General features: G+C 51.7%; 1 protein-coding gene across 10 annotated transcripts in view; it reads right to left on the bottom strand.

Annotated features, from left to right (window-relative positions):
• LOC120655659 overlaps positions 1 to 20,703 on the bottom strand; it is a 31,257-nt gene extending 10,554 nt beyond the window's left edge. The window contains exons 1-6 of one of the 10 annotated variants that reach the window (XM_039933590.1): positions 20,555 to 20,702; positions 15,952 to 16,020; positions 15,813 to 15,869; positions 10,400 to 10,558; positions 10,122 to 10,219; positions 9,991 to 10,051 (exon numbers count right to left, since the gene is read on the bottom strand). In XM_039933590.1, the coding sequence (XP_039789524.1) occupies positions 9,991 to 10,051; positions 10,122 to 10,219; positions 10,400 to 10,558; positions 15,813 to 15,869; positions 15,952 to 16,020; positions 20,555 to 20,605 (495 nt within the window). In that variant the 5' untranslated portion in view covers positions 20,606 to 20,702. Of the gene's footprint in view, positions 1 to 9,990; positions 10,052 to 10,121; positions 10,220 to 10,399; positions 10,559 to 15,812; positions 15,870 to 15,951; positions 16,021 to 20,554 lie in introns of all 10 variants that reach the window. The other 9 variants (XM_039933591.1, XM_039933592.1, XM_039933595.1 and 6 more) reach the window with 9 other exon arrangements.
• Positions 20,704 to 24,928: the final 4,225 nt, after the last annotated feature.

The following is a 24,928-nucleotide window of genomic DNA, read 5'->3' as shown; positions in this document are numbered from 1 at the left end:
GCCATGGATCTGGCCAAGGTGCAGGCGGTGCGGGATTAGCCCTAGCCCCGATCGACATGGGCCGTTCGCCACTTCCTCGGCATGGCTGGCTACTACCGCAAGTTTGTACGCGACTTTGGCTCCATCGCGACGCCGCTCACTGCCCTGCTTCGCAAGGAAGGGTTCCTTTGGATGAGGAGGCCACGGCGGCTTTCCAGGCCCTCAAAGCTCGCTGCGACATCGGCACCGGTGTTGCGCCTCCCCGACTTCGATCAGGAATTCATGGTCGAACACGACGCATCGACCTACGGGTTCGGCGCAGTGCTGCTGCAAGACAAGCACCGGTTGGCGTTCTTCAGCAGGCCGATCTCGCGCCACCGCTCCCTCGCCACCGACGAATGCGAGCTGATCGGCCTCGTCCACACGATCCGGCACTGGCAACCATATCTCTAGGGTCGTCGCTTTGTGGTGCGTACTGATCATTATAGTTTGAAGTTTCTTTTGGACCAGCGGCTCCCTACGATCCCGCAGCATCACTAGGTCGGGAAGCTTCTAGGGTTCGACTTCACCATTGAATACAAGCCGGGCGCCGTGAACGTCGTTGCCAACACTGTCCAGGAGCGACATTGAGGAGGTTTCCATCTGTGCCGTCTCCGGACCACGGTTCGACTTCATCGAGTGGCTTCGCCAGGCGCAGGACACTAAACCGGCACTGGTCGCCATCACATGATTGCCTACGGCTCTCGCCTCTATGTCGTGCGACATCGTCGCCCCTTCTGGCGGAGCATGTGGCGCCCATCCACGACAGACATGAAGGTGAGCAGCGCACCCTGCATTGACTACGGCGGGACTTCCACTCGCCCAACCTCCGCCGCATGGTCCAGGATTATGTCTGGGCTTACTCCAACATGCCAGCGCTACAAATCGGAGCATCTTCACTGTGAGGGCCTCCTAGTTCCACTTCCAGTACCGTCGGCGGTCTGGGCTAACCTCAAGCTGAACTTCGTCGAGGCCTTGCCGCGCGTCGGGGGCAAGTCCGTGATCCTGACAGTGGTCGATCGCTTCAGCAAGTACTGCCACTTCATCCCGCTTGCCCACCCGTACAGAGCAGAATCGATGGCGCAAGCCTTCTTCACCTACATTGTACCACTACATGGCGTTCCTCGGTCCTTGGTCTCAAACCGCGAACCCACCTTCCCCTCGGCGTTCTGGCGCAAGCTCATGCGACTCACTGGGACCAAGCTCCACATGACCACGACTGTAGAGGAGAGAATATTTAGTGTATTCCTCTAAACTCTAGAAGGGTGGGCAATATAGTAGTTATATATGGGCCTCTAGATGGGCCAAATACAAGGGCCATATGGGCCACTCACATATACCCCCCGCAGTCTGAACTATCGGCGCAGCGATGTTCAAGACTAAAGAACAAATAAAGCATTGGTGAAGATGTCGGCAAACTGGGAGGTGGTCGGGACATGGAGGACCCGAACATCGCTGATGGCGACTCTGTCGCGAACGAAGTGCAAGTCGATCTCCACATACTTCGTCCGCAGATGCTGAACGGGGTTGGTGGAGAGGTACACGGCGCTGACGTTGTCGCAGACGAGCGTGCTCTTGGCGAGCGGGCTGTGGAGCTCCGCCAAGAGCTGTCGAAGCCAGGACGCCTCCGCCACACTGTTAGCGACAGCACGGTACTCCGCCTCGGCACTGGAGAGGGAGACAACCGGCTGCCACTTGGACGACTAGGAGACAAGGTTGCCGCCCACGAAGACGGTATAGCCGGAAGTGGAGAGGCGAGTATCCGGACCTGCAGCTCAGTCAGCGTCGGTGTAGACAACCAGCTCAGCAGACGGAGACCGGTGAAGAACCAGGCCGAAGTCAACAGTGCCACGGACGTAGCGGAGTAGACGCTTCAGCGCAGCAAGGTGTGACTCACGGGGATCATGCATATGAAGGCAAACCTGCTGAACGGCATATCTGAGGTCCGACCTGGTGAAAGTGAGGTACTGCAAGGCTCCAGCAAGACTTCGGTAGGCAGTAGGATCAGCCACGGGATCAACCAGATCAGCAGAGGGCTCGGGGCCGGGGCTGCGCGTGGCGCGACAGAGGGCTCCGGGCCCGCGCGTGGCGCGACAGAAGGCACCGGGGCCACGCGAGGCGCAGCAGAGATCACCGGAGGCAGTGCCGGTGTACCAGGAAGACCTGCAGGAAAAGGACAGACAGACAGAGGTGGCGGAACCATCAGGTCAGGCAAAAACAGGGACTCCAGCTCGGGGTTAGGAGAAGGTGTAGAGGAGGTGGAGTAGGAGAAATCCGACTCGTCAAACACGTGTCGAGAGATCAGGACCCGGCGAGAGGAGAGGTCAAAGCATCGGTACCCCTTGTGGTCAGGGGAGTAACCAAGAAACACACGAGTCGAGCGGGGTGACGACTTGTGAGAAGCAGTGGCGGAGATGTTAGGATAACATGCACACCCAAAGACACGAAGGTGGTCGTAGCTGGGAGGGGTACCGAAAAGATCGTGGTGAGTGGGAGCAGGAGAAGCTGTGGACAGAAGGCGGTTGAGCAAGTAGGTGGCAGTGTAGAGACTCTCAGCCCAGAAGCGGGGAGGCAGAGAGGCCTGGATCAAAAGGGTGCGCACGACGTCGTTCGTCGTGCGAATCATCTGCTCAGCCTTGCCGTTCTGAGGAGAGGTATACGGACAAGACATGCGCAGCTAAACACCCCGAGGGAGGAAGAAAGAACGGGAGATGGAGTTGTCGAACGCACGCCCGTTGTCACACTGGACGGCATTAATGGTGAGGAAAAGAAGTAGTGGACAACTAGGCAAAGAAGTAGAGGAGGGTGGGAAATGTCTCAGACTTGGCGCACAAAGGAAAAGTCCAAGAGAGTAATGAGAGAAATCATCAACCACCACCAGATAATATTTATAACAAAAAATGTTGTGTACAGGAGAAGTCCACAGGTCACAATGAACAAGATCAAAAGCATGTGTCGCATGTGAAGAAGAAGAAAAAAGAAGTCTAACATGACGACCAAGCTAGCACGCATGACAAAGGTGCTCAGAAGGAGCACTAGTACAAGAAACATAAGTACTACGACTAAGCTGAGCCAAAACGTCGCGGCCGAAATGACCAAGCCGGCGGTGCCAGGTGGTCGAATACGGTGTCGTGGCAAGGGCAACAGACGAAGAGGAAGTCGAAGGCGAAGCAGCAGAAGCAGGAAAACGAAGGGTGTCAAGGGGCCCCGAAATGTCACATCAGAGGAGCGGACGCCGGGAAGTCGAATCCTTCACAGTAAGACCATAGGAGTCAAATTCGATGGAACAAGAATTGTCAGAAGTAAACTGGCGAATGGAAAGAAGATTATGAATCATCTGAGAAGAAACAAGAACATTAGGAAGGCGGAAAGAACCAGAAGCAGAACCCACAGCGGTGTCAGGAAGACAGGACCCATCGCCAACCATGATGGAAGAAGGACAAGAGGGAAGTGGGGGTCGGACAGAAGAGAGGATACCAGTATCTGTGGTGGTGTGGAAGAAGGCACCCGAGTCGACGATCCACTCAGTACTGACCGGCGGTGTCAGCCCCCCATGGTGCTGAAGGACTGCGCCAGCGCGGCCTGGTCCCACCCCCCAGGCCAGGTGGGTGGCTGGCTGGGCTGAGTGGGTGGAGTCCAGGACGGCGCAAACAGGGGAGCAGCACCGGTGAACATAGCCGCCGGCAGCTGAGGGCGAGGCCCCCACCCAACCCTGGAACGGCCACATCGAGATGCGCCCTGATCATGGGTTGCTGAAAGATGGCTAGGGCGTACCTCCAGAGACGGGCAGGAGCGGAGAGCTGGGCCCCTACTAGAGCCACCACCAGTACCAGCAGAACCAGAGGCAAGGCCACCAGTACCACCACCACCACGTCCCACCCCCTCCCCCCCCCCCCCCCCCCCCCGCCCGTGCCGACGAATGTCCAGCACGGCCCCCCCCCAACCCCCGGTCTGCCCGGTGGGAGGAGCACCAAGGAGGGAGGTGGCCGGCGAGGCGGAGGAAGCCGGTGGAGCAGCCACGAGCGCGGTGGAGGAGGACGAGGACGAGCCAGTCGCGGGACCCCTGGTGATCTCCTCGAGGACGAGGTCGTCCTGAACCTGCAGGAAGGAGGGGAAGGGCCTCTTGCGGGTGATCCATGTCCGCAGGTGGTCGTATGTGGAGCTGAGACCCCGCAGGACATTGAGCACCAAGACCCGGTCGGGCACCGGGCACCTGAGGTCGTGAAGAGCATCGGCCATGCCCTTTATCCTCCTGCAGAACTCCCCAACGGAGAGGTCCCCCTGCTCGAAGGTGCGGAAGGTGGCATCGAGCTGGAAAGCGCGGCACTCGGCGTTGCCAAGGAACTGCCCCTCGAGCGCCAGCCAGGCCTGTCGCGCGGTGCCGCCGTGAGTCCTGACGATGTCCTGCAAATCTAGGGAGATGGTCCCAAAGATCCAGGACATGGCGACGCTGTCGAGGCGCAGCCACACCACATCCCGCGCCTCGACCGGCGTGTCGAGGAGGACGTGGTCGTCGAGGGCGTAGCGGCGGAGGGCGAGGACCTATTTATAATAAAAAATGTTGTGTACAGGAGAAGTCCACAGGTCACAATGAACAAGATTAAAAGCACGTGTCGCTTGTGAAGAAGAAGAAAAAGTCTAACATGACGACCAAGCTGGTACGCATGACAAAGGTGCTCAGCAGTAGCCCTAGTACAAGAAACATCAGTACTACGACTAAGCCGAGCCAAAACGTCGCGGCCGAAGTGACCAAACCGGCGGTGCCAGGTGGTGGAAAACGGTGTCGTGGCAAGGGCAACAGACGAAGAGGAAGTCGAAGGCGAAGCAGCGGAAGCAGGGAAGCCGAATCCTTCACAGTAAGACCAGAGGAGTCAAATTCGTTGGAACAAGAATTGTCAGCAGTAAACTGGCGAATGGAAAGAAGATTATGAATCATCTGAGAAGAAACAAGAACATTAGAAAGGCGGAAAGAACCAGAAGCATGAACCCACAGCGGTGACAGGAAGACATGACCCATCGCCAACCATGATGGAAGGACAAGAGGGAAGTGGGGGTCGGACCAGGGTTTTATTTCCCAACCGGTTTCCGGTAACCGCCGGGCTCCGGTTCCGGTTTACCGGACCGGTTTAACCGGTTACCGGTCGGAACCGGTTGAATTCAAATCCAAATTCAAATAAATTCAAAAACTCCCATGCAACCGGTTCCGACCGGTTTACCGGCCGGTTTTACCGGTTTACTGGTCGGTTTGACCGGTTTGAAATTCAAAAGCTTCCGTGCAACCGGTTTACCGGCCGGTTTGACCGGTTTACCGGCCGGTTTGACCGGTTTGATCGGTGGGCCTTCATGGGCCGGCCTATTTTTTTTCTTTTTCTTTTTTGATTTAACTTTAAATTCCCACAAACTATACTGAATGAATGAATTTTTGAGAAAATTTGACACCATTAGATTCACCACACCTTGAAGTATTTTTAGGAATTTTTTGGAAATTTTTCATTTTTTAAATTCAAATTTAAAATTTGAATTTTGGCCGGTTGGGTACCGGTCGAAACCGGAACCGGACCGGACCGGTTTGACCGGTAACCGGTCAAACCGGACCGGTTCCCACCGGTTAGGTTAACCATGGGTCGGACAGAAGAGAGGATACCGGCATCTGTGGTGGTGTGGAAGGAGGCACCCGAGTCGGCGATCCACTCAGTACTGCCTGGCGGCGTCAGCCCCATGGTGCTGAAGGACTGCGGCAGCGCGGCCTGGTCCCACCCCCCAGGCTAGGTGGGTGGCTGGCTGGGCTGAGTGGGTGGAGTCCAGGATGGCGCAAACAAACAGGGGAGGAGCGCCGGTGAACATGGCCGCCGGCTGCTGAGGGCGAGGGCCCCCCAACTCTGGAACGGCCACATCGAGATGCGCCCTAACCGTGGGTTGCTGAAGGATGGTCAGTACGTACCTCCAGAGACGTGCAGGGGCGGAGAGCTGGGCCCCTACTAGAGCCACCACCGGTACCAGCAGCACCAGAGGCAGGGCCACCGGTACCACCACCACCACGCCCCCCCCCCGGCCGTGCCGACGGACGTCCAGCACGGCCCCCCAACCCCCGGTCTGCCCGGTGGGAGGAGCACCAAGGAGGTAGGTGGCCGGCGAGGCGGAGGAAGCCGGTGAAGCAGCCACGAGCGCTGTGGAGGAGGACGAGGACGAGCCGGTCGCGGGACCCCTGGTGATCTCCTCGAGGACGAGGTCGTCCCGGACCTACAGGGAGGGGAAGGGCCTCTGGCGGGTGTTCCATGTCCGCAGGTGGTCATAGGTGGAGCTGAGACCCCGCAAGACATGGAGCACCAAGACCCGGTCGGGCCCCGGGCACCTGAGGTCGTGAAGAGCATCGGCCATGCCCTTCATCCTCCTGCAGAACTCCCCAACGGAGAGGTCCCCCTGCTCGAAGGTGCGGAAGGTGGCGTCAAGCTGGAAAGCGCGGTACTCGGCGTTGCCGAGGAACTGCCCCTCGAGCGCCAGCCAGGCCTGTCGCGCGGTGCCGCCGTGAGTCCTGACGATGTCCTGCAGATCTAGGGAGATGGTCCCAAACATCCAGGACATGGCGACGCTGTTGAGGCGCAGCCACACCACGTCCCGCGCCTCGATCGGCTTGTCGAGGAGGACGTGGTCGTCGAGGGCGTAGCGGCGGAGGGCGAGGAGGACCTAGTCCCGCCATCGCCCGTAGTAGGAGGACGCAGGGTCGAGGAGGACGGAGACTAGGGCCTTGATGTTTTGGACGCCGGCGGCCTGAAGGTGGAGCTGGGAGACCATGGGATTGGTCGGGTCAAGCCGGGGTCCAGAACCCGAGGGCGGAGCCTGGTGAGAGGAGGCGGCGGCGTGCTCGACGAAGGGGACGGCGGGCTGCTGGCCGGTGAAGAGGATGTAGTGCTCCGCCTCAGCGACCCGGCGAGCGAGAGCATCGACCGCGGAGCGCTCGCGCTCCCAAGCGAGGGCAGCCCCACGGACCCGCTCCTGAGCCGCCGCAGCCTCGGACTTGGCTGCGAGAAGAGCCGCGGCGAGAGCAGCATTGGCCGCAGTAGCACCGTCGACAATCTGCTTCCCACAGAAGGCAGCGGCAGCGACCGGCGCATCCGCAGGGGACATACCGAGCGCAGGGCAGGGAGGAGGGGCGGTATTGGCCGCGGCTGCCACAGGGCGGCAGCGTCAGGGGGACGAGCGCGGCCAAGGCGGCGGCGGCGGCGCTAGGCCACGCGGCCGGCGGGGCACGAGCAGGGGAGGCGGCGGGCGGCTGCAGCACTCGCTGCGATGGCTGCAGATCCGGGAGGACGGGGCCACGCGCCCACGGCGCCTGCGGCCGGAGCAGAGGAAGAAAGGGGAGGGAAGGTGGAGAGGGGAGGAGGGGGCGGCGCCAGTGACCGGCCGGCCATGGAGCCTGCGGCCATGGAGCCGGCGGTGGCTGCGGCGTCTGGAGGGTGGAAGGGAGAGGGAGAGAAGGCTAAGCTGATACCATGTAGAGGAGAGAATATTCAGTGTATTTCTCCAAACCCTAGAAGGGTGGGCAATATAGTAGCTATACATGGGCCTCTAGATGGGCCAAATACAAGGGTCATATGGGCCACTCACATATACACCAACAATGACATTTACCCACAATTTGATGGTCAGACGAAAGCGGCGAATCGCGTCATTGTGATGTACCTGCGCTGTTTCACTAGGGACCGTCCCCGACAATGGCTCCGGTGGCTACCATGGGCTGAGTACGTCTACAACACAGCCTACCAGACCACGCTCAAGGCTACGCCGTTCAGGATCGTCTACGGCCAGGATCCTCCGACCATCTGTTAATACGAGCCCGGCGAAACTCGGGTGGCAGCAGTGGCCAAGAACAAGGCGGATCCGGATGAGTTCCTGGCGGACGTCCGCTACCACTTGGAACAAGCATAGGCAGTCAGAAGATCCACTACGACAAGGGCCACCACAACATCTCCTACGCCATCGACGACTGGGTCTGGCTACGATTGCGACACCATACTCAGGCGTCCCTGCCCACGTCCAGGGCAGGGAAGCTCAAGCCGCGCTACTATGGGCCGTACCGCGTCGCCGAACTCATCAACAAGGTCGTTGTCCGCCTCACCCTACCTCCGCACGCCCGTCTTCATGATGTGTTCCATGTCGGCCTCCTCAAGAAGTTCGTTGGCACACCACCAGACGTGCTGCCGCCTCTCCCAACCATTCATCATGGCGCAGCAGTTCCTGAACCAGAATGCGCGGTGCGCGCACGGCTCGCCCGGGGCGTTCGACAAGTACTCATCCAGTGGAAGGGCGAACCAGCATCATCGGCTACATGGGAGGACATCGACAGCTTCTCCGAGCACCATCCCACCTTCCAGCTCGAGGACAGGCTGCTGGTCGAGGGGGAGAGATGTCATGTGGGGCCGGCACTACACACGCCGGACCTGCCGAGAGAACGTAACCGCCGTTGTGCCGTAGGCGCGACCCAGTTATCCGGCCTTATTAGGCCTTAATTTCAGGGATTACTTTCCAATTCAGTTAGAAGAGACACTATTTATTGGATGTAATCAGGGTGTGACGGGATTAAGCAATATCAAAACATTTCCCTACTCTCTTTTTCCTCTCAATCTCATCCCCTTCACAATTGGGCGATCCGGGTAACTCCACGGCGCCATTAGCGATCGCGACTACGAGCTGCGTAGTCAGGGTCCTGCTACCCTAGGGCACAACATCCTTGACAGTTTCTCTATAAGGCGCAGCCTGAAGACTGAAGACGGAATCAACATTGAGGAAGGAGTGTAGGCACAGGTTGAAGGAGCCAAGATGGCAAGGTGTCTTAGGGGTAAAGCGTTACGTTGCAGATCTTGCAGTGGAGGTTTTGTTAGATCATCAATTTATTCATATTTTTTTTAGTAACTATTATAATTTACTAGTGCAAATACCTTGTTTCCATTTTTAGTAAAATTCCCTTTATAAGTGGCTCCTGTTGGGTTTCATCTAGTCCACCCCTAGCTTGTTCGGTACTAAAAGCCGTTGCGGTTGTGCTTGATCTTTTTTACTGCATCATAAAGAAATTCTGAATATGTTACCAAGGAGAGTCGTTAAGCGTCTAGTGTTTGGCGACAACAAATCAATGCATGCCTCTGATGCCAGTGAGCATTTGACAAGGAAACACTAACAAGCATAGATGGACAAGAGTCGTCACTGATCTAGAGTTACTCCCATATCCATATACAGACTATGCAGGAACAAAATTATTAGAGAATTGCTGCACGTGAATGGTACAAAAATCACTGAAGCTGGGCCCACACAGTCATCTTCATAGATTGCCACGAATGAAGATGCCTCAGGGAACTTACAATGATCCATGCCAGCCAACCTATAAGTCACCTCAAGCATTGCCACAAAGGATTTTAGGTGATGTGATGGAGGGTGAGAAAAGTTTCTTTTATAAGCACAATTAAGGTCTATGAAACTAGGGACACACTATGTACCACATCTCATTTCAATTGAGATTCCTTCTTCCACCGATCAATAAATTAAGGGCTTGTAGAGTTACTTAAAGACCACTGCAGGAAAGAAAACTCTTCCGACCTAGGAACAACTAGGCAGCTTTTATTTAGGAAGAAATAGCCACCTAAATTTGGCTCAATGAGGACTTGAACTTGGGTGTTCTGTGTACATGCATGCCCTACAACAACTGAGCTAGGCTCAGTTCCTAAAGACAACTATGGAAACAGACCATTGCAAGAATTGTGATAAGTGATTAAGTTGTCTCAAGATTGTGTGGACTAACAGATGGCACCACTATACATGTCCTAACATAGAAAAACTCAAAATACAAAGTGATCAAGATGGAGCAATAAGGTTGTAAGGGAGCTTACTACAGTACTTTCATTTGGTAATTCAAGAATATAGCTTACAAAAATATTTCAACTAAGATAAGCTCAAGAATTAAAGTAGAGGCAAAGAACAAACCAGAAAATGACCTTCAGGCAGAACCTTCTTCCTGGCTGCAAGGCATCTAGAAAAACAACCACTGAAAAGATTAAGCAACAAAATTAAAATGATGGAAATGGACATACAGACAGCTGTCTGTCGAGTATCACCTTTCAAATAGCTCTTCTGATTCCTTCAACTTCTCCAAGGCTTCAAGAGTTAAACTTAGGAGTTCAGCTGCATGTGCAGTATGCAATGAATCCCATCCCTGTCATGCATTCAACAATGAACTTTTTTTTTCGTAAACACGGAGGAGAGCTGCGTGTCATTACATTAAGAATGTAAAAAAGGGGAAAGTCATTGTGTCCAGAAGCAAAGATAGTGGAAAAGTCAGAAAAATTAGCCTAAAGAACATAGATGAACTCAAGCACCAATTTAAGGCATTCACCATGTTCCAGAATAACATCATACTACATATTGATGCCACAAGAAGGAATGTTGAACAAACAATGCAAACATATTGCCATGCCTTTGAAAGCTCCAGAGTATGTAATATCTTCCTTTGCCAGATTTCAGCTTCACCAAGTCGTTTTGATTTTATTAATTCCTGTCAAACCACAAACATAGTTTGATTTAGAACAAAATTAGTCCAGCTGGTATCCACTAACATGCTATGACCCCAAAACATATAGAGCAACAATCTTCAAGTGAAACAGATCATATCATATCGATTTGGAGAAAACAAATGTTATTAACATATCACTATTTGATTAATGCTCGATGCATATTGGATTTTCCATAACATGACTACAAACTGAATAAGAATGGTTTGTGCCAACTATATTTATACATATCTATACTATAATTTATACTATACAGGATGAAAAAATTGAAAACCTTTCTCACCAAGATTAGGCCCACCTCTCTCCTCACAAAGAACCCACTTGTCAGGGCTAGCCGGCTAGGGGTACCAAAGTTTGGAGAAGGCCTCAAAACCACACTTAGAAAATGAATTTGCCCAAAACACTAAACTTTTTTTTACCTATACTCACGCCTCAGGCCCACCGCAACCCCTCGGCCCACCCCAAGCCTCCCCTCTCCACCCCCTTAATCTTAGGGCTAATTGATGCTAGCCATTTTGGAAAGAAATTAAATAAGACGAGGGAATTACCTATCATTTTGGAAACAAATTAAAGGAGCGAGGGACTTGCCTATCATTTTGAAAACAAATTAAAGGAGGTGAGAGAATTGCCTATAATTTTGGAAAGAAATTAAAGGAGAGGAGGGAATTGATGGCACTTTCTATGTACATTTTTACATGGTGCACTTTCCGTGATCATTTTTTAAAGGTCCTATGGCACACTTTCAATGTACATCATTTTTAAAGGTACTAGGGTACACTTTCCATGTATATCATTTAGGAATCGCCATTGCTGCTTAGATCGCCATATTCCCTGTGGGTGCCCCCCTCCACCGGCCTACCCATCAACGTCTCCATTTCCATTTCCATCACCATTGTCATTGCTGCTATGGCGGTCTATGCTTTGTCATCACCATCGCTGCTTGCACGCGGTGTTGCCGGCGCTCGTGGACAGTGGACTGGTGTGGGTTAGAGCGCATCAAGGTTCATTTTTTGTCTCTCGTTTACTTCTGATTTTACATGTAGATTTTACATGTAATGTAAAATCAGAGATACAGCCTACTGAAAGAAGCCTAGCTACAGAATCCCATCTTGTGCAATTATTTGATCTCCTTATGAAGTAGATCCTTTGGGTACTCTGAATTTGGATGAATATAGGTTTGAATTTGATACCTCTTGTGCAAGAATAGTACCTTTGATCGATCTAAGAATATAGGTCTTACTTTCGCTAAAATAGATTTCCTACTTTGCCTTTGGATACCTTTTGTGCAAGAATAGTATCTTTGATCGGCTTTTTACTTTGATGCCCTAAATTTGGATGAAATAGGTCTTAGATTTCACCAAAGTAGTGTGACAGATTGTAGCATTTTAAAACATTATTCATATAAGATGTTATAATGAAATATTGGTTTTGGTTGATGAAAGAGCAATCTCAGAATTTGTGACACTGCATTAGTGTCCAATAATTTATACATCCCTGGAGCATGGTTGCTTGTATGGTTTTTTTTTCCAGCAATCGGCTGCAAGCTAAGTGTAGGACTAATACTACTAATTAAGCTGGTTGACACAACGAACATGACGACCAAGTTGACACGCATGACAAAGAGAGTTACTAGCACTTTTATTCCAAGAGATGACTGACGACTGTGCTAGTTTAGACAAAACTTTATGACCATGATATCCAAGACGCTGATGCCAAAGTGAAGTAGAGTTGGCAACACGGAAGGTAAATGCCGGGACCTGCAGAGAATAGAGAGGTCTGGAGCTATTGCACCTGATGATCTCTCTCCGAGAGGGAAGATTCTTTACATAACAGCCAAGGGGGGCAAACTCCACAGAACAGTTATTGTCAAAAGTAAACTGGCGAACAGATATAAGATTCTTATTACAGCTCGGAGAGATGAGAACATTATTAAGATGAAGCTAATGTGGGACGGTAACGTTGCCTATAGAAGTGACAGCAATAGAATGTCTGTTTCCAACAACCATGGATAGGATGATGTGAAGAGTGAGAATACCGGCATGGAATGTCATGGTGGTAGTGGCCTTGGAGTCTAAGTACCACTCATTTTGTTGCGGTGGCTGAAGCATCATGGTCTTGAAGTTGGCCTGCAAGTCACAATCCATGCCTGAAAGACCTGCTGCTGGAGTACACAATCCATGCCTGAAAGACCTCTGCTGGAGTACAGAGCCGTACCGGCCGGGTGGGGGAACGACACACTGTCCCTATGAGCCTGCCAGGAAGGCATGGAGAAGCTGAGCCAGCGCAACGGGCCATGGTGCGGTCGAGGGAGCCCTCAGTCCAGGCCACATCTAGATGGACTCGGACCAAAGATTGTAGTAGCTAGGCCAGCAGATGGAACAGGCCTAGCCCAACCCGGCGGAGTGCTGCTAGATGCCAGGCACGCTGATCCTAGAGCCAGCCGAAGCAGAAGGCTGCTACTGGCGTGCCTTCTAGTGTTGTTGGGCGGATGCGTCGGGGCTGGCATGGGGACCGTCTTGGAGCTGTCGGAAGTTGAGGAAGTGACGAGGGCAGTGGCGGGCGCCGATTTCACCACAGTGAGTTCTTCGAGAAACAAGTTGTTCCGCACCTATAGGAAGGTGGGGAAGGATCAACCGTGTCGAAAATGAAGACCAATGGCAATGAAGCGCTCATTCAGACCGCGGATGACATTGAGGACGAGGTACAGTCAGAGACAAGCTCACCAAGGTCATGGAGGGAGTCAGTCATGACCTTGAGGCGACGACAGTAGTTGTGACAGAGAGGGAACTAGGACTCGATGGAGTCAGGTGGTCCAAGCAGAGGCCGCGCTCTGTGATGGCATCCACGAGGTCGGCAGAGATGGTGCCAATGAGCCACATCCTCCCAACTCAGTACATACACAGCCAATCAATGGTGTCGTGCGAGGACGTCGAAGAGGACACGACTTTATAGGGAATACTTCCCAACATTAAGAAGGAAGGACTCACACCAAGTCATCAACGAGCATAAAAGCTCGATGATATGTTGAGGATGAGCGGTACAAGGGCGCGGATATTCTGCACAACAATAGCTTCCGCATGCAGATTGATGAGGGCGGCGGCGTCATGGTGAAGCAGGTTGGTACGGACATTGTTGTCACTGGCTTCGGAAGCGATGTCAGAGATGTCGCCGTCCGTTTGATGAGGATCAGACGCTGCACACTCATGGCGCGGTCAAGGGGCCGCGTCGCGTTTTGTCGCGCAAGTGAAGGCAGCATCGCGAGTGGCCTTGGCCACGCACCTTCATTCCTCCGAGGTTGTGCAATCGTCGTCAGCGTGATTGGAGTCGGGAGCAGTGGCGGCATCAGGGTTAGTGACGCTGGTTTGGACACCGGGAGCGGCCACATCGGAGGGAGCAATAGTAGCGGGTTCGGTGGAAGGCGGTGGGAGTTCGCCGGCCATAGTGCAGCATGTCGGGAGCACGCACAGGGAGCAGTGCTGTGGGCAAGGCGCCCTAGGGTGCGGAAGAAAAAAAAACTAAACTAGTGATACCATGAAAGCAAGTAATAATGTGTGGAATAGTAGATTGGATTGACTGAGACATAGAGTATGTCTAACATTTACCACTGAGTGGAATAATGCTAGGGGCTCAGACCCTTCCATACATTCACACAAATATGTCCAACATTTAACAAACACGTCATGTCCATTGACATTCATGAATGCATAACAAACAAACAACAAACAACAACATAGCCTTTTTTCCCAAGCAAGTTGGGGTAGGCTAGAGACGAAACCCGAAAGAAATAAGTTCAAGGTTCAGGCACATTGATAGCTAGTCTCCAAGCGCTTCTATCCAAAGCTATCTCTTTAGAGATATTCCAATCCTTAAGGTCTCTCTTAACCGACTCATCCCACGTCAGTTTAGGTCTACCTCTTCCCTTCTTTACATTATCGACCCGATCAAGAACCCCATTACGCACCGGCGCCTCAGGAGGCCTTCGTTGGACATGTCCAAACCATCTCAGTCGATGCTGGGTAAGTTTCTCCTCAATTGGTGCCACTCCAACCCTATCCCGAATAACTTCGTTCCGGACTCTATCCCTCCTTGTGTGCCCGCAAAACCACCGCAACATCCGCATCTCTGCTACACTCAGTTGCTGGACATGTCGCCTTTTTTTAGGCCAACATTCAACACCGTATAGCATCGCCGGACGAATTGCTGTCCTATAGAATTTACCTTTTAGCTTTTGTGGCACCCTCTTATCACAAAGGATGCCAGAAGCTTGCCGCCATTTCAACCAGCCAGCTGAAATTCTATGCCTAACATCTTCATCAATGTCGCCATCCTTTTGTAGCACAGATCCTAAATACCGAAAAGTATCCTTCTAGACCACCACTTGTCCATCTAGACTAACGTCTCCCCCCTAATGCCTAGTCGCGCTGAAATCGCACATCATGTACTCGGTCTTGGTCCTACTAAGTCTGAACCCTTTCGACTCTAACGTGCGTCTCCACAGCTCTAACTTCCTATTAACCCCTGCCCTACTCTCGTCAACTAGCACCACATCATCAGCAAAGAGCATACACCAAGGGATCTCACCTTGTATATCCCTTGTGACCTCATCCATCACTAAAGCAAATAAATAAGGGCTCAATGCTGACCCCTGGTGTAGGCCTATGTTAATAGGAAAGTCAGTGGTGTTGCCATCACATGTCCGGACAAACGTCGTCGCATCCTTGTACATATCCTTAATAAGGGTAATGTACTTAGTTGGGACTTTGTGCTTCTTCAAGGCCCACCACATGACATTTCTCGGTACTTTGTCATATGCCTTCTCAAGGCCAATGAAGGCCATGTGCAGGTCCTTCTTCTGTTCCCTATATCTCTCCATCAATTGTCGTATTAAGAAAATCGCCTCCATGGTTGACCTTCCAGGCATAAATCCAAATTGGTTTTGGGTCACACTTGTCACTCTTCTTAGGCAATGCTCGATAACCCTCTCCCAAAGCTTCATCGTATGGCTCATCATCTTAATCTCACGGTAGTTAGTACAACTTTGAACATCACCCTTGTTTTTGAAGATAGGTACTAATATACTTCTCCATTCTTCCGGCATCTTGTTTGACCGAAAAATGAGATTAAAAAGCTTAGTTAACCATACTATTGCTCTATCTCCTAGGCATCTCCACACACATTCATGAATGCATAAATTTCCAAGAAAAAATAAATAATAACTTCCACATAATAGGAGCTTACTGTAGAGAGATATGTCATTCTTTGTATGCATGTTGGTGACTCGCCAAGCTCAGCTTCCTAAGACAATGCCATAACTTAATGAAATACTAGCATGCAGATTCCACAGGTTCAAACCTACAAATTGTAATGTTAAACATACCTCCAGTATCCTTATAGACTCTTCGGTAAGGGATTCTGCGTCCCTTCTTTTTCCTTGGAGACTTAGCACCTAAGAGCATAAAAGAAGTTAAATATGGGACCAAACTCAAACTCAAATTCAAAGATAGAAGGGACCAATTTGTTTGGAAACCATATCAAATTAGGCAGTAGAGGATCACGATTACAAGATCCAATTATAGGGTTGCTTCACAACTCTCCTCTATGTTGGTGAATACATGTGTTAGGCCCATTTAGAGGCCCATGTACAGCTACTATATTACCCACCCTTCTAGTGTTTGGATGAATACAATGAACACATTCCCTCATATGGTATCAGCTTTAGCCACTTCCCTCTCTCCAATCTCCTGCCGCCGCCGCCGCCACCCCTCTCCTCCTTCCCTCCACTCTCCGGCGGGTCCTCTGCTCCAGGCGCGCCGCGCGCGTGGCCCGCCGTTCCCCGGCCGCACGCATCCGCCGCCGCCGCGTTTGCCGCCGTTGCGGACGGCCCTCCTCCCCTCGGTGCTTCTCCTCCTCCTCCGGCCCTCGACGCCCCGCCCCAGCCGCCGCCGGCCACAGGCGCGCCGGCTCCGCCCGTCCTGGGCACGGACGCCGCCACCGCCACCGCCTCCATGGGCGCTGGGGGCGCTGCCGCCGCCGCCTTCATGGGCGCGGGCGCGGGGGGCGCGGCAGCCGCAGCCGCCACCATGGGCGCTGGTGCGGGGGGCGCGGCCGCCACTGCCTTTTGGGGGACGGCACCCCTCGTCGCCGGAGCTGCTCCAGCCAACGCTGCTCTCGCCGCGGCCCTCCTCGCTGCCAAGTCCGAGGCTGCGGCGGCCCAGGAGCGGGTCCGTGCGTCTGCCCTCGCTTAGGAGCGCAAGCGCTCCGCGGCCGACGCTCTCGCTCGCCAGGTCGCCGAGGCGGAGCACTACATCCTTGTCTCCTCCGGCCAGCAGCTCGTCGTCCCCTTCACCGAGCACGCCGCCTCTTCTTCCCACCAGGCTCCGCCCTCTGGTTCTGGACCCCGGCTCGACCCGACCGATCCCATGGTCGCCCAGCTTCACGTTGTGTTTGACGTGTAGGATTTTCCCTACTCCATCTCCTCTACATCTTCCCCTGACCTCGAGTTGGAGTCCATATTTTCGCCTGACCCGGTGGTTCAGCCACCTTTGTCTGTCTGTCCTCCCGCAGGTTTTCCTGGTACACCGACACCGCTTCCGGTGATCTCTGCTGCGCCACGCGCGGCCCCAGTGCCTTCTGTCGCGCCACGCGCGGCCCCGGTGCCTCCTGCGCGCTACGCTCAGCCGGTGCAGGTGTACCGGCGTCGTTCGGTGCCGGCACCGGCACCGAATCCACGGCCTCCGGCTCCGGCCCCGGAGGCTCCAGCGTGCTATGCGCACAGTACACCGGAGCCGTCGCCACCGCCGCCTCCACCGACTCGCTCTCGTGTCGAGCCTGCAATTATAGTTGGCCAAATGGGCCAAGCCCGATGGGCCAGCACGGGCACAATCCGAAAAAGCACGACACTAGCATAGCACGGGCACGACACCATAGTGCTAGTGCCGGCACGAGGCACCGTCTATATAGTGCCTGGGCCGCAGGTCAGGCCCGCAGCACTAGCACGGGCACGACACGACTAATGGGCCGGCACGATGCCGGCCCGATAACACCAACAGAGATGGCCCAATTTGCAAACCTAGGTATAAAATCAACATCATTTTTCCTTCCCACAGGCCACAGCCCCCATCATCATCCTCCAGCCGCCGCCGCCCCCTCTCGTAACTCTCGTTCCGTCCCTCCCTCAACCTCCCGACGCCTCTATCCTCTTCTCCGCGCCACTCTCTCACCCTCTTGCACCGCGCCGCCGGCCAGCCGCCGCGCCTCCCTCTCGCACCACGCCGCCAGCCCGCTGCCGCCGCCGCTCCCGCGCAGGTCGCTGCCGCCGCCGGCCTGGCGTGCTGGCTTGCCCAACGGCACGGCATGGCACGCCGGCGCCCTCGCCGGGCCGGGATGTCGGCACGGCGGCACAGCACGGCGGAGCCGCCGTGCCCCGGCGTGCCCGTGCCGGCCGTGCTCGGGCCGTGCCCGTGCCGTGCGGCCCGGTTGGCCACCTATACCTGCAGTGGACCATCAGTCCATCATCCATCGAGACACTGGTCATATTCATCCCATAGTGACTCGGCGGGTGGCTGGGGTTCTTCGGCCCGCGACTCTCTACGCCACCGAGGGAGCGCCGCGGATCTCTCCGGTACCCTCATCTGTCCGCGACGCCCTGGCGGATCCCCACTGGTGTCGCGCGATGAAAGAGGAGTACGAGGCTCTTGCCAACCAGACGTGGGACCTCGTGTCGCGTCCGTCTGGTTGCAATGTGGTCACTGACAAGTGGATCTGGACGCATAAGCGTCGAGCTGATGGTACACTGTATTGCTACAAGGCTCGCTGGGTTCTCCGAGGTTTCACCCAGCGGCCTGGTGTGGACTATGATGACACCTTCAGTCCAGTGGTGAAGCCTGCTACTATGCACACGGTCCTCTCGCTCGCTCTCTCTCGCTCATGGCATGTGCACCAGCTAGATGTGAAGAATGCATTTCTCCATGGCACTTTATCAGAGACAGTCTACTGTAGTCAGCCAGCGGGATTTGTGGATTCCAGTCGCCCGGATATGGTCTGCCGGCTCAACAAGTCTCTCTATGGTCTAAAGCAGACTACTCAGACTTGGTATTCTCGGTTTGCCACATTTTTGCTGACATTGGGGTTCACAGAGACCAAGTCTAACACTTCTCTGTTCATCTACCGTCGTGGGGATGAGACTGCATACCTGCTGCTCTATATTGATGATATTGTTCTCACAGCCTCCAGTCAGCAGTTGCTTCAGCGCATCATCTCGTCTCTGTAGCAGGAGTTTGCTATGAAGGATCTTGGTCAGCTACATCACTTCTTGGGTGTTACTGTTGAGCCTCGCCCTTCTGGCCTTCTCCTTCACCAACGGCAGTATGCACTTGACATTCTGGAGCGAACTGGGATGACTGATTGCAAACCATATTCCACTTTTGTCGACACTCAGGCGAAGCTGTCTGCTGATATGGGTGATCCCGTGGCTGATCCTACTGCCTACCAGAGTCTTGCTGGTGACTTGCAGTACCTCACTTTCACCAGGCCAGACCTCACATATGCCGTCCAGCAGGTCTGCCTTCATATGCATGATCCCCGGGAATCACATCTTGCTGCGCTGAAGCGTCTCCTCCGCTACGTCCATAGCACTGTTGACTACGGCCTGGTTCTTCACCGATCTCCCTCTGCTGAGCTTATTGTCTACACCGACGCTGATTGGGCTGGCTGTCCGGACACTCGCCGCTCCACTTCCGGCTATGCCGTCTTCCTAGGTGGCAACCTTGTCTCCTGGTCGTCCAAGCGGCAGCCGGTTGTCTCCCGCTCCAGTGCCGAGGCGGAGTACCGTGCTGTCGCTAACGGCGTGGCAGAGGCGTCCTGGCTACGATAGCTCTTGGCTGAGCTTCATAGCCCGCTCGCCAAGAGAACACTCGTCTACTGCAACAACGTCAGCGCCGTGTATCTCTCCACCAACCCCGTTCAGCATCAGCGGACGAAGCATGTGGAGATCGACTTGCACTTCGTTCGCGACTGGGTTGCTATCGGCGATGTTCGGGTCCTCCATGTCCCGACCACCTCCTAGTTTGCCGACATCTTCACCAAGGGCCACCCCTCCTCGACTTTCTCGGAGTTTCGCTCCAGCCTCAACGTAGCAGGTGGCTAGTTGCGGCTGCGGGGGGTGTTGTCCCTGTGTGCGCTTTCTTTGTTGTCCAGTCTTAAACTCCGCTGCGCCGGTAGTTCAGACTGCAGGGAGGAGGGTGTTAGTGAATACATGTGTTAGGCCCATCTAGAGGCCTATGTACAACTACTATATTACCCACACTTCTAGGGTTTGGATGAATACAATGAACACATTCCCTAATACTCTATAAATAGATACCCTTTGTACCCTTTGCAATTCAAGTAAGAAGGGAAATCCCTCTTATCTCCTGAATCTCACTCCCTCTCTCTCAGCTACTGTTCACTGTTCACGTGAGAAGTCAAAATGTATCTTCGAAAAAAAGAGACCGGATGGTGGCAACTTAAAATCAAGTGGATCAAGAAAAACAATATAACCATAGTAATGACAAATTCATAAAACATTATCAGCAAAAAATCATAATTGTTAGTATAGAGGATAATTTCATCCTACAATAGATATTTTATAGCCTAAAATATAGAAGTAACTCAAAAGAAAAGATATCAACAAACTACAAGTAATAGTGAACAGAAATTATTAAAATTGCTGCCACAGTGCCACTGCTGCATGCGCAAAGAACTGTTGCTTCTGTATCCAGCTGGGTTCTCACACTTGATAGATGAGACAAAATGATTTCAGGAGAAAGATTACAGACAAGATAACAGAATCTAAAGTGCAGAACAATAACTTAAACAGCAAAACAGCAGCAGTAATACCCTTGTTGGATACTACTGAGTTGGGGAAGGATATTTATCACAAAAGAAGGATTAATCTCAAGAAAATAATGAGAACACACAACTTAGGCGCAAAACAGTAGTACCTTGGCGAGAAGGTACATTGTACTTGCATACTCTGGGTGACCGACCCCCATAACACGTCCTTCTATCTAAAGATTGGCAATTAGAAAGAATAAATTATATACTTAAAAAGGTCAATGAAGACCATATTGGCATTTCTGTTATTTTGCAATCATTATTTCATTAAACAGGGGTACAAGTGGTAGGCAGCATGGTGACAAGTAGGGTCGATACAGTGATAGATGACAAGCATATATTCATATAGTTCTGACAGAATATATTTAATCTACTTGTATATGATGATTTGATAACTCCGCCAAGGCCGGTCTCAAGCCCGGGTAAAGGAGAAGGGTTGTGTTAAGGCTTGGCGAGCCAATATAAAAACCTTGCCACTCTTATGGAGATGAAACCCAAGAGAAAACAGTTGGGGCGTAACCCTCTTAGCGGCGCGCCATATCGGAAGGCTTTGTTGATGTATATGATGATTTGATAATGAACAATTATGTGCGGTCAAGTATCGTTTGTCCGGACATGTGATGGCAACACCACTGACTTTCCTATTAACATAGGCCTACACCAGGGGTCAGCATTGAGCCCTTATTTATTTGCTTTAGTGATGGATGAGGTCACAAGGGATATACAAGGTGAGATCCCTTGGTGTATACTCTTTGCTGATGATGCGGTGCTAGTTGACGAGAGTATGGCAGGGGTTAATAGGAAGTTAGAGCTGTGAAGACGCACGTTAGTGTCGAAAGGTTTCAGACTTAGTAAAACCAAGACCGAGTACATGATGTGCGATTTCAACGCGACTAGGCATGAGGGGAGAGACGTTAGTCTAGATGGGCAAGTGGTGGTCCAGAAGGATACTTTTCGGTTCAAAAAGTACTTTAGAGTTCAAGTGCAGCGGAAAATAGATGATAGTTCTAAATGACGATACAAATTATCATGATGAAGCCCGTACATGACATCAATCAACATCATAATCATTGGCAAGGATCGTATCCCATTCCACCGACCAACCAGGAGGTAGACAGCATGACCAAGTCAAACTGGCAACCATGGCCTCAAATGTCTCACCTAAAATCAAAGTAGAGCCACAAGTAAGGCTGATTATACTAATACTCAGAAAGACTTACCCAACTAGTGGTATATACTTAGCCAACTCCTAGACATGCAAGGTTTTTTGGCTTGAGGGGTTTGTTTTGCCGAAAAGTAGCAAAGAGTAACTCCTTAATTTCATATTTTAGTTTTCAAGATTCTAGTTCAATTAACCATTCTAAGTTAGCATCTATCTCTAAGCAAACATGGTGGAAAACAATTATCTTTCATCATTCAATAATATTGATCATCATCCTTGTTTCATTTCTTACTCTATGTGGTAAAAGGATTAAGCAATCTCAATAGACGCGAGAAACAAACAATTCGAATCAAATTTCTTAACCTTGCAAGGAAGATCTAAACACACGCATGGGAACCGAGTCACCCACGCAACTTTTCCCTTCAATTCCCGCTTCACGGAACAGGCCCACCGTCCTTGGGTACAGAGCCCCACGGAACACTGTACAATGGGGGCTGAGTCTACACTACACTCACCATTAGCTAGATGTAAACGAGTTCAAGATGGTGGGGAGTATGTTCCAGTCTCGGTTCAATCCAGTACTTAAACTTACCGATTACCATATTCTCCGCATGTGATTAGTATGTTCAAAAACATAACCACCACTACCACACACTGCGGCCTTAACATTCACTAAACAGACAGGGCCTCAACAAGTACCATAGCCCCACCCGTGGACCTTATAGTTGCGGCACGTAGTAGACATTCAACTCCTATAAGCTCGCGAGTGACAGGAAATCACTCGACTTCTACCAAAACTATTAGCATAGCCATCTACCGACCTGCACATGCTAGTGTTCATATCATCGGAATCTAGAATCATGCAACTATGGTTTCAATCAACTCCTATAAACATAAATGCACAAGTAGATAGAAATAATAAGTTGCATAATTTTGAAAGTAATAGGTTATGCTCCGGGGCTTGCCTTCTATTGGCGCTCCTTAGCCTATAGGAAAATACTCTGCAAACATACAGAGACCGATTGTAGCTTTCACTAGTGAGTATACCTGGGATATCGAATCCAAGGAACGATAAGCTTTGACTAGACTTAGAACTAGTTCAACCGGACCCACTAGGGGAAGAGAGGTAAGTGGGTAGAGAGTCTAACGTCGGTTGGCCAACTCATTACCGAGAAGACTTGCAACTAAACTATCTTGATCAGCTTTGGCAACCTCAGAGGACTCAGACTGGGGTAAGAAGGAATGCCCAATGACAGTTGGCAACTACTGCTATGAAAACACTCAAACGTGGTGGACTACGAGGGACGGACAGGGCTGTCACCACCTGCCACCTACCACTACGGTACCGTGGGGTGGAACACAACCCGAGGTAACTAACCAAGCCTAGGCACCACGCCAATAACTATCGAGTTACGTACTCTTGCCTCCCGGCAAGATAGAGAACACTCTCAAATAAGTATAATTTGCTACTTACACAGACTAGGGATCCCGCAGATCAATGATAGAAAGTAAACCAGTAACTAAAGTAAAAGGAAACACTAGCGAGATACCGACAAGAGACGAGGAACTTCACTCCAAAGATACTTCATTCCTCCGAGGTGGCTTACAAAAGTGGAGTAAGGCTGAGAGAACTCGGTACCGCTCCTTTAGCTTGGCTTTCGCCAAAGCTCCCACCTCACACTTTCTCTATTCTACTAAAGATGGACTACATCTTGCTTGAGCTCTTCTTCTCTCCAAAATGGTGTGTCTTGAATGAGGGGTGGAGGCTCCCTTTTATAGGTCTTCCAAGATGGTTCTTTCTGGGGTGCTCACACTTTAAGGAAGTAGGTCGGCGACGTAGTTTCCACGCGAAAGATGGGCATGTGGTGTGAAAAAGTCAGGCCGGCCGGCCGCCGTGGGATTCTTGCCATTTGGAACCGCCTTTTGTGTGGATGTCCCTGATCACCTGATGAAGTCAGTGTAAAAGGATTGGCTCAAGATAAGGTAGTTAGGGGCCGACCGGCCTCCCCTAGGCCGGTCGGCCTGGGATTGCCGCCAATTGTCCACCGCCTTCTCGTGGACGCTCCTGATTGCTTCTAGAGGTCAGTGTAAAAAGATCTGGTGCAAACACATTTTTGTAGACCGGGAGGCCCGGAAAATGCCGGGCGACTTGGCCCTAGCTCTTCTTAGCCCTCCGTTGCACCGACACGATGATAAATGAGTGCATGTCCTCAAGGAAGTCGGTTTTGGGCTTGGAATTGAGTGTAGCACTGAATGTGGGCCTGTCTTCCCTTTGCGCTTTGGGACTCAAGCCTTCCAGTCTTAACATGTGAATTTTAGGTGAATTCCTATTGGGTTGGCTTGGAATTATCCTCACGATCACTCCGGTAAAGTTTCATGCTGAAATTCCACAGTTGATATGCCGGTCGGGCGGGCCTAGGTCGGCCGGCCTGGGATTTTCCCGTTTTGGCTAAATTTTGGATATGTTGTTCCTGCATTCAAATATGCACCAAAACTTGTGGAACTCATCAGATTTAGTAAATTTGGCATGGTTATGGCCTATCCTTCATGAAATGAGGCAAAATGTTGGCAGCGAAAACCATCAAAATTGGCCGCCAACGCACCCCCACAACCAGACTATGCTCGTCCCGAGCAAACAAGTTGAGATAAATCCGAAGGATCAAGCAAAGCTTGGTTTTATGAACTCAAAGATAGAAGTATTTCTTTCCTTCTTGATTGATCATTGCTTGGAGAGTTTTTATTTTGGGAAAAACTTAAAAACCCTTAGTCTCACAACTCCTCAGTGGTTCAAATTCCTACTACAACCAAAATGCTTTACATGAGCAAACTTATACATATGCCACCTTTATAGTTGTGTTGAGTTTTGTCAAAACTTGCGCCCTTATGGAATAGTGACATTTCAATACCGATGATTTCTTCCTTTCCATTTGTTCTCGATTGCTAGCCTTCCCAAGTCTGGATATGCTAAGTTCTGATTTGGATTCTAGCATCTATGTTTGCCAGCCATTACTCCATCAATCAAAACCCACATCACTTTGTTCACGTATCCTTGATATTATCGTACCCATAGATATGGCCTTTCAAAATAAATACTCCAGTCATGTCCCATAAATCTCCCCAACATCCTTCAGAGAAAGGAGGCATGGAGCTATCGAGCAAAAAAAAAAAAAGAATGGCCTGCCTGCAGGCAAGGACCAAGAAAAAAGAGATAAAGAGCTCCACAGTTTCAAGTCGCCAAACTCATAGTGGGGATTCATGAGAGATAAGGAGTAGCATTCAAGGCCATATTCTTTCAAAAGCACAATATGTGGTTTGTTCC

The sequence above is a fragment of the Panicum virgatum genome, chromosome 1N (genome assembly GCF_016808335.1).
Source record: "Panicum virgatum strain AP13 chromosome 1N, P.virgatum_v5, whole genome shotgun sequence".
NCBI lineage: Eukaryota > Viridiplantae > Streptophyta > Magnoliopsida > Poales > Poaceae > Panicum > Panicum virgatum.
This window is presented reverse-complemented; position numbering and strand designations above follow the sequence as displayed.